Here is an 8,704-nt window from a genome sequence, read left to right as displayed (position 1 = left end):
TTCCACTCCCAGTCCATCTCCCCTTCTTATGCAGGTTAAGTGCTGTATCTGATAAACCCACTTCATCCGCTGTGCGAGTGCCATAGAGACTCCCACACGCTTGCGTCTGGGTCAATTTTTGTCCACCACGTGCACGCTTTTTCCAGGTTCTTTTTCCTTTAATTTCCCCGTCACCTTCACTTCTACTACCCCCATGCAGATTTTTTGCTTCTGCCGTGACACGTACACCAGCCCCATTTACTTCCACGCATGACACGTCATCGTTGCTAAAGACTTTAGGCGATTGAGAATCACCTAGCTGGTCCACTTTTCCTGCATTGAAACCATTTATTCCATTTTCCTTCTCTAGCACCACTCCTCTAGCTGGAGCCTTATAATTATCCCCTTCTCTATATGAAACCTTCCTTAAAAGCTCATCAGGTCCCACTTTCATTAAATCTGGCTCTTTAAAACCATCCGCAGCTCCTCCATTCGCTTCATCTTCTATTTTCCTTTCTTGCTCCCTCCCATTAAAGCTAGGAGGGTCCTTGCTCGTGGCATTGACTTGAGAAGCGCTCATTTCCTTGATAAGGAAATTTAACGTTTCCACATTAAAATTCTCAGCGGAGATTCCGGTTCTGCCATCATTACCTCGACCCCTGACTTTCCATTCCTGAGTTATGTGGTCCTCCCGCAATGGAACTGCCTCCTTAGTAGATGCAATCCCCGAAACTGCTCCCTTTCCTTCCGTTACAGATTTTCCTTTCCAGGTCTCATTTACTTCCGCTGGAGGAACCCACTCCCCCGAATTATTACCATAACGATTGGAAACGTAACTATTGGGATTTCCTTCTGTTTCGCCTTGAGAATCTCCGTTTACTCTACAATTGTTACTGCGACTGGCCTCCCCGACAGGGCCATTCCCCTGCTGTAACGGTTCCTCATTTACGCCAGAATATCCTCCATCGTATGCCCGCATTGAATTCCCGTGATTTTCGCATGGCTTGTCTTCCTCCATTCTGTGCCCTTGTCCCGCCGGAGTGCGCTCCTCCGATCGCCGGAAACCAGAAAAGTCCCAACTTTTGCTATTTCCGGACATCTGAGGAGAATCAGCTGGCCGAACTCTTTCATTCTCCCACGTGCGGTTCGTGGGGGGCACTCTCAACCAAGGACCATATTCCTTCTTCTGCTTCTCCCCCATATCCTTTCGAATGCTTCTTTGTTGGCATCCCGCCACTCCATGACAGACAATACCGCAGGAAAAACAAAACCATGGTATCTTCTCGTATTGAAAAGCTACCCAACGAATTTTGTCTTTAACCTTTAGCATCCTCCCCCGAAGGAGTGGTTTATGGAGGTTCAGTTTGATCCGAACCCGGAGATATTTGCCCCATCCTATTCCCTCCTCATCAGTATCCACCTCCTCCACTTCACCTAAATGAGAACCCAGCCTTACGCCAGTTGCTTTCCCCATGCAACCCAAAGGAAGGTTAAACATCCTCACCCAAAAGGAGACCATATGAAAGGGAAGCTCGGAGGGAGGAGAAATCCCGTCAAACTCCAATAAGGAAAACAGGTTCCCTTCGAAATTCCAAGGCCGCCCTTCCAGAATTCGCGATTTATCCCACGAGTTTTCAAACTCAATGAGAAATATATTATTACCCAGTGCCTTAAAGGTCGTCAAACCAGTCGGCATCCAACTTCTGATCATCTTGCTCCGCAGAATCTCCTTTCCGATGCTTCGGTCTGACATCAGCTTCCCCACCACACATGCTTGACCTTTAATCCCAATATCCGTTAACTCCTCCTCCGGGATCTCATCAATGGCACCCTCCTCTTCAGTCAGAGTAAAACTGCCCCACATTGCTGCTAGATCTTCTGCCATGCTCCTCCACTCTTATGAGATTTCACCAACCACACAAATCACCCCTCACAATCTCGTGAAAAGATTTGAGGAAAACTATACTCCTCCTCTAGGTTGTAGCCAGGGCCTAGAGAGGAAAACAAAGCATGCAAACAATTTTAAGTTGCTTAGAAAGAGGATACTTAATTAGCAGCTTTTTTTGTACTGACGTTCCATATTTAATTTCAAGTTTTAAATTAAATTTGAACCGTTCAAAAGACTACAACACATATGTTGTGGTTATTTTACAGCACCTAAGTCAAATCCTGTGCATTTTTATTTTGTGAAAGAATGCATGGTTAAATGCATGTTTTCTTTCTCATGGTTAAACGCTTGATATCCCTGATCAGTACAGTCTTCGTGAGAAAGTCTAGTGGTAAAATGTTCAAATTTTACCCTTTACCTTCCACCATTTATATTCTACATCTTCAATTATTTTAAGGAAGAAGGGCAAACATTCTTGAAAATATATATATATATATATATATAATCAATGACCAAAAACAAAAAGTAGAAAACTAAAAAAGGCCAACAAACAAGACAACCATTTTACATTCTTATCAAAGGCGACAAAACTCACCTTGTCTTTTCCATGAAACTGTCTGGGGATTTACTTCTGTAGGAATTTAAAATTTAAAATCAGCAGATCACTATTGCCAACTTTTTCGGAAAAAGCAAAATCTGGCCAATTATTAATGGTTTCATTTGACAAAAGAGTAACGTAGCTATCAAGTTTTAAATTTTATTTTCAAAAAGATGACTATAAATTCCACTTATCTGAGGAATCTCTATTAGTGCTTGACAATATTTAATCACTAATGAAAGCTTATTACAAATGCTATATATTTTGTTTTTGTATGATCTGGCCCTAAGGATCGCGTCCCTTGGCAGTGCTCGAGTACTTGTATATATATATATATATGATTTTTTTTTAAAAAAAAAAAAAAAAAATTTAACCCTTTGCCACATGAAACAGCAGGTTTAATGTGAATTTTAATGTTAAACGTGAATGGTTTTTAAAAATTTGCTCCACTTTCGTTGTATATACATCGAGAAATAGGAAGAGTGTCCCATCATGTATAGTTACTTAAGGGGCAAAGGGAAATACAGGATAAAACACAAAACAGTGGGTAATCCAAACAACAACTCGAAAAGAAATGCAGATACAAAGAAACAAAGTAACCGGCGAAAATTAGTCAAATAAATGATCCGGTCCATTAAGAGAACCAAAACAACTAGCCAAATGAAGATGATGGTGAAGTGCGTTGATGGGCGGAGCTAACAAAAGATGCCATATTGAGTTTTGAAAAAGCCAGATCCGAAACCCTATGCAAATCCCGAAGGGGGGACATCTTGACAAGGTGACGGTGGCGGGGCTGAGGCTGTGATTTTGGAATCCTAACCCAAATTCTATAAGAGTTTCCAAATCCTCAAAATCAGGAATTGAAGAGGCCAAAGCATAAATAAAAGAGTTAATTTTAATTTTAATAAGGGTTAAGCCTAATTTTTAAGTCAAAAAACCTAGATCCAATGAAATTATAAGTTTACTAAATACTAATAGTTTAAATCATCCAAATCAATTAGAATTAGCCCATCGGTTTCCTAAATACTAATATGAAATGATTTAAACAACTAGAATTAGCCTTTTGGGTCAACACATGACACCCTCAAAACTCCCAACCAATGAGTAATGGTCATGTGGAGATCTTGGATCCTTTAGACTGATTAACATTAGAGGTAAAAAAGCGGTTACAGTTAACTATTATTAGCTAAAATTGCTAACCGTAACCGCCTAAGCAATGAACTGACGATTAGTAGTTAGTAACTCTAATTACTGCAAAATCGTTTTTTTTTAAAAAAAATTAAAAAAAAAATTGAAAAAAAAAAACAAAAACAAAAACGATTTCGTTTTTATAATAATATGATAATATCATTTTATATTGGACATCATTTCTAAATTTTTATACATTTTTATATATATTTGAAATTTTAAACAAAAGCGACATCATTTCATATATATATATATATATATATATATAAAAGCCATTTTGAAAAACCTAAAACTCATAACTGTAACCGCATAAACTGTTAACGGTTTTTACTAACCGTCTTTAAAAATGTTAGTGATTAGTGCAGTTAGCGGTTAGCGAGCGGAATAACTGCCCGCCTTTTCACCCCTAATTAACCTTAGCAAACTCTAGTAGGACTGCAGTACTTACATGCATCCTGATTTACCTGATGATCACCTAAGTATTTTACTCTCGCCCAATACGAAACCCAAAGCTGCTTTACTTTGACTTCCTATATATTTCACAAACTTCTTCTAAACGATAAATCTCGGCATTTATTGATGCGAGAAGCAGTAGTTGAAAAACAATCGCCATTTTCTCTGACTAATTTGCACGAAGGCTGCGCCATTTTCTCTGCTATACAAGCGAATTAAAGAAAATATTATAGAATGTGCAGCTGGGTCCCGATGTTGCAGTGTTCTGGATTGGCTAGACATTTCTCCGGGACGACAAGGTTGAATATCAAGCGCCTTGCAGCCGCCATCCCCTTCTTTGTTATTCTCATCACCCTCACCTTTATTTCTTCTCTTCGGTTTGACCCTGTAAGTCTGATTACTACTTCTTTGCTTCATTGTTCGTGCTTAATTAATTCGGTCTGAAATTTTTTTTTTATTGATCTTTTTTTCAATCTTGCAGTCTAAGCTTTCTGCTGATAATTCAAGAAGAAACCTAACTATAATAGTCTCTGAAAAGCCTCAAACACCCACCAAGAAAGCTGAAATCCCTGCACTGAACTGTTCCATTGAAACGAATTGCCTGACAACCTTCAACCTCGATGGTGAAGTCGACCAATCATCAACACATGTATGTCCAGACTATTTCCGGTGGATCCATGAGGATCTACGGCCGTGGAAAGCCACAGGAATCAGTCGGGAGATGGTGGAGAAAGCCAAAAGAACGGCGCATTTCCGGCTACTGATTGTTAAGGGCAAGGCTTATGTTGAGAAGTACAAGAAGTCTATACAAACGAGGGACATGTTTACGATATGGGGGATTTTGCAGCTTCTCAAAAGGTACCCTGGTAGGGTTCCCGACTTGGAGCTGATGTTTGACTGCGACGACAAGCCGGTGATCCGATCAACTGAATGGAACACGACGAGTCCTCCGCCGTTGTTTCGATACTGTGGTGATAGGTGGACAAGGGATGTTGTTTTCCCTGATTGGTCCTTCTGGGGTTGGTAAGTTGATATATATATACTGGCTTAATTATAGATCTTTTGTGCTATTTTTCATGGTTTTTGATGTAAAATTAAGAATGGTAGTTATGGTATATAGTAATTAAGGTCCATGCATGGTAGAATACACTAGCATGTACCTGAATCTAGCCTACTCGAGAAGTTGACGTGTGGGCCAGGTTGGTCCCATGTTACAGCTAGGCTAGGTTTAAACGTGGGGGTATGCACCATTGCTACAGGTGCATGTCATAATTGAATGATTAGCTGGTCTATATATTGTTTCAACTTACACGTGACCTATATACAGCCGCCTACAAGAGATAAGGTTGGTTTGAATTGAAATATTTATCAATTTGTTAGTAATTTTGACATTATATTGTAAAATTGTTTGGTCATCTAATTGGATAAATAGGCTAAACTATTTCACGTATACTATCTGAATTTTTCTAAATTATTACAATTTGAATAGAAAATTGTAGGCATGCATATTTGCTTAGGACAATATGATAAAGTGTGAGACTCATTTTTTGGCCACTTGTTTAGGAAATTCTCATCGACTTTGGACAAGTGGGCTCTATACCACATGTTGTCAAAGACCTGTCTATAAAATTCAAGTAGCCATTGAATTTGTAGGACCCCGTATGGGTGATTTTTTTAAAAAATGTGTGAGAGAAGGACAAATAGCATCATAATGGGACAAATTAGAGGGACCTAAATAACACAAATTGTTGTAATAGTAAAATTTTTGCACCAAAGTATTGGAATTGGCTCACTATATATCCACTTTCTTGTAAAAACACCCATGTGACCATGTCGGTTCACAATTTTGATTAATGTTAATTTATTATTATTATTATTATTATTATTATTATTATTTTGAATTGTTGATTAAATGTTATTAACTTCAAGGCATTCATTCATTCATATAGAGGGATAAATTACATTTGCTTATTCAATAAAGGAAATAAAAACAAGCAGACATATTTCTTCTTTACACTCCTTTATGAGGCTTTAATTTCATGATAAGAGTACTGTTTATAACAAGACTTTGACAAGGTTCTATGTGCTGTTTTATGTAGGGCTGAGATAAATATAAGGCCATGGGAAGGTTTGCTGAAGGAACTTCAACAAGGTAACAACAGGAGCAAATGGCTGAAAAGGGAACCATATGCTTACTGGAAGGGAAACCCTTCTGTAGCTGAAACCAGGAGAGACCTCCTTAAATGCAATCTCTCTGACACACACGACTGGAATGCTCGCTTATATATCCAGGTAATTTAGGAATTTTGCAATAGTTTGGCAATATCCTCTACAATTAAAGAGAGGCTGCTCATGGGGCTTTTTTGTGTCTAGCTCGCAGGCCTCCTATTTAGGAAAATGCTAAAATAGAGAGGAGTCGGTTAGTTTTTTTTTTTTCTCTGGGGGATCAAAATTGTCCAAATGAAAAATTAAAATGACAATTTTACCCACCTTAGCTCAATCGGTTGGAGACGATGCTTCATGAAGTAAAAGTTATTAGTTTGAATTCTCTCCCTTTATGCGAACATGTCAAAAAATAAAAAGTACTAATTAGATACTCTCAATTTCATTTCTCCTATTTATGAGATGTTGAAATTGCATGCAACCCCAATTATAGAGGATCCCAATAATCCTTTAGACGGGCAATTTTTTAGAAAAATATATGCATTAATTAACAAATGAGTACAATTTTTCAGGATTGGATCCTTGAGTCTCAGAAAGGATATAAGAAATCAGGTCTGGCAAGCCAATGCAAACACAGGTATATATATAAGCTGTAAGATTTAGTAAATCTAATCTTAATTATAAACTAATTAATTTTCTCTATATTCTTTGATAACCCACATAGATACAAGATCTATATTGAAGGATATGCATGGTCTGTGAGCGAGAAATACATTCTAGCCTGTGATTCTGTCACACTGCTTGTGAAACCAAAGTACTATGATTTCTTCACGAGAAGTCTACAGCCTCTGCATCACTACTGGCCAGTAAGGGACAACGGCAAGTGCAAATCCATCAAATTTGCTGTAGATTGGGGAAACAGTCACAAACAAAAAGTAAGCATCTCTAATTAACACAAATTTTTATTTGGAATAACAATATTTGTGTACCCAATATATCTATAAAGCTGGATGCATGGACTATATATGTAGGCGCAATCTATAGGAAAAGCAGCGAGTGACTTCATTCAACAAGAGCTAAAGATGGAGTATGTGTATGACTATATGTTCCACATGTTAACTGAATATGCTAGCCTCTTGAAATTCGAACCAAAAGTTCCAGAAGCAGCAGTGGAGCTATGCTATGAGACCATGGCCTGCGCTGCAAATGGGACTGCGAAGAAGTTCATGATGGAGTCCTTAGTGAAGGAACCTTATCTGACAGGCCCATGCATCATGCCTCCTCCTTTTGAACCCAAAGTTGGAAATTTTTATAGGAGGAATGCCAATATAATAAGGCAAGTGGAGAAGTGGGAAAATAAGTATTGGGAAAGTGCAAATACTAAGAGTAAATCTTAGTCTTTTTTTCAGTGATTCATCTGAGATTTTTTTTTTTTTTTTCCCTTTTCAGTGGGAATTACTGATATATTAGACATGTTCTATTCTTCACAAAACTACGACAATAATAGATATTGTAACTGCAGAATTCTCTAAGAAATTTTAACATGAATGCTATTTGGTAGTCAGGGCAAGGACCAATCACAAACTCTTGTGATTGAGTTTTTTTTTTTTCTTTTTCTCCTCCTTTTGTGAGGCTCTCCACCTCCTCTGTGAGGTTGTCCAAGGGAGGAGGAATGGATTTTTCTCCCGCACATTTTCCTCCCTTCCCCCCTTCCCTCCCTCCTCTAATATCCACCATGGCCGTCCCACTTTGTTGTCTCTTACCTTTTCTTAGTATTCCACTTGAAGATCATATCTCGGATTTTTCAAACCATATCGATCTTAGGCCTGTCTCCCCCGTAATTTGCCACTCCTCCACCTTCTCCAACCACTCCGCCTCTCCGCGCCACCTTTCATATTGTTGTTTGCCTCCCATGCGCCCGCACATGGATCTCACGCGCAACTTGGTGGCAAATTCACTTCACTATTGCAGTTTTTTTTTTTTTTCCTATTGTTTTTCTGTTGTTATTTTTCAGTTTTTCTGATTAATTTTGTTATATTTTTGATAGTCTCTCTGTTTTCTTTTTAGTATTATCTTGTTATGGAGACTTTTACATCCGAAGATCGGTTCTTCTTGACAATGGATCATGTTCTGATTTCTGTAGTGCCAACCCGCCTCAACTGCCAAAGTGGTTGTTGTTGTTGTTACCAAGCAGTTTAATATTTAAAAATGTACGTTTTTAAAAGTGCACTCATTGTCTACGAATTGCTAATGCATATTTTTTTACGTTTTCAAGTAGCTTCATTTTTCTTTTTTTCTTTTTTTTTTTCTTTTTTTAGATTTTCAAAAAAAACTACTCCCAAAATAATATATTTTTTGTAATTTAGTTTAAAATCCCATTTTTAATTTGCAAAATCCCAATGTCAAAAGCACCTCCCCTGTCTCACAATCCTGGG

The 8,704-nt window shown here is 38.1% G+C and overlaps 1 protein-coding gene across 1 annotated transcript; it reads left to right on the top strand.

Moving 5' to 3' along the window:
* The first annotated feature begins 4,232 nt into the window (after positions 1–4,232).
* On the top strand, positions 4,233–7,800 carry LOC132175394 (uncharacterized). Its single transcript, XM_059587336.1, has 6 exons — positions 4,233–4,493; positions 4,588–5,129; positions 6,206–6,398; positions 6,842–6,906; positions 6,994–7,204; positions 7,301–7,800. Exons 1-6 carry the CDS (start codon positions 4,341–4,343, stop codon positions 7,664–7,666), a joined length of 1,530 nt encoding a protein of 509 aa, XP_059443319.1. The 5' UTR covers positions 4,233–4,340; the 3' UTR covers positions 7,667–7,800.
* Positions 7,801–8,704: the final 904 nt, after the last annotated feature.

The sequence above is a fragment of the Corylus avellana genome, chromosome ca3, assembly GCF_901000735.1.
Source record: "Corylus avellana chromosome ca3, CavTom2PMs-1.0".
NCBI classification, from domain to species: domain Eukaryota; kingdom Viridiplantae; phylum Streptophyta; class Magnoliopsida; order Fagales; family Betulaceae; genus Corylus; species Corylus avellana.
The sequence above is the reverse complement of the archived record's forward strand: the minus strand, read 5'-3'. Positions and strand labels throughout refer to the sequence as shown.

Coding starts and splice junctions, on each gene's coding strand:
- LOC132175394 (XM_059587336.1), top strand. CDS start 4,341: ATGTGCAGCTGGGTCCCGATGTTGCAGTGTTCTGGATTGGCTAGACAT. Junction 4,494..4,587: donor CTTCTCTTCGGTTTGACCCT/GTAAGTCTGATT, acceptor TCAATCTTGCAG/TCTAAGCTTTCTGCTGATAA. Junction 5,130..6,205: donor GATTGGTCCTTCTGGGGTTG/GTAAGTTGATAT, acceptor TGTTTTATGTAG/GGCTGAGATAAATATAAGGC.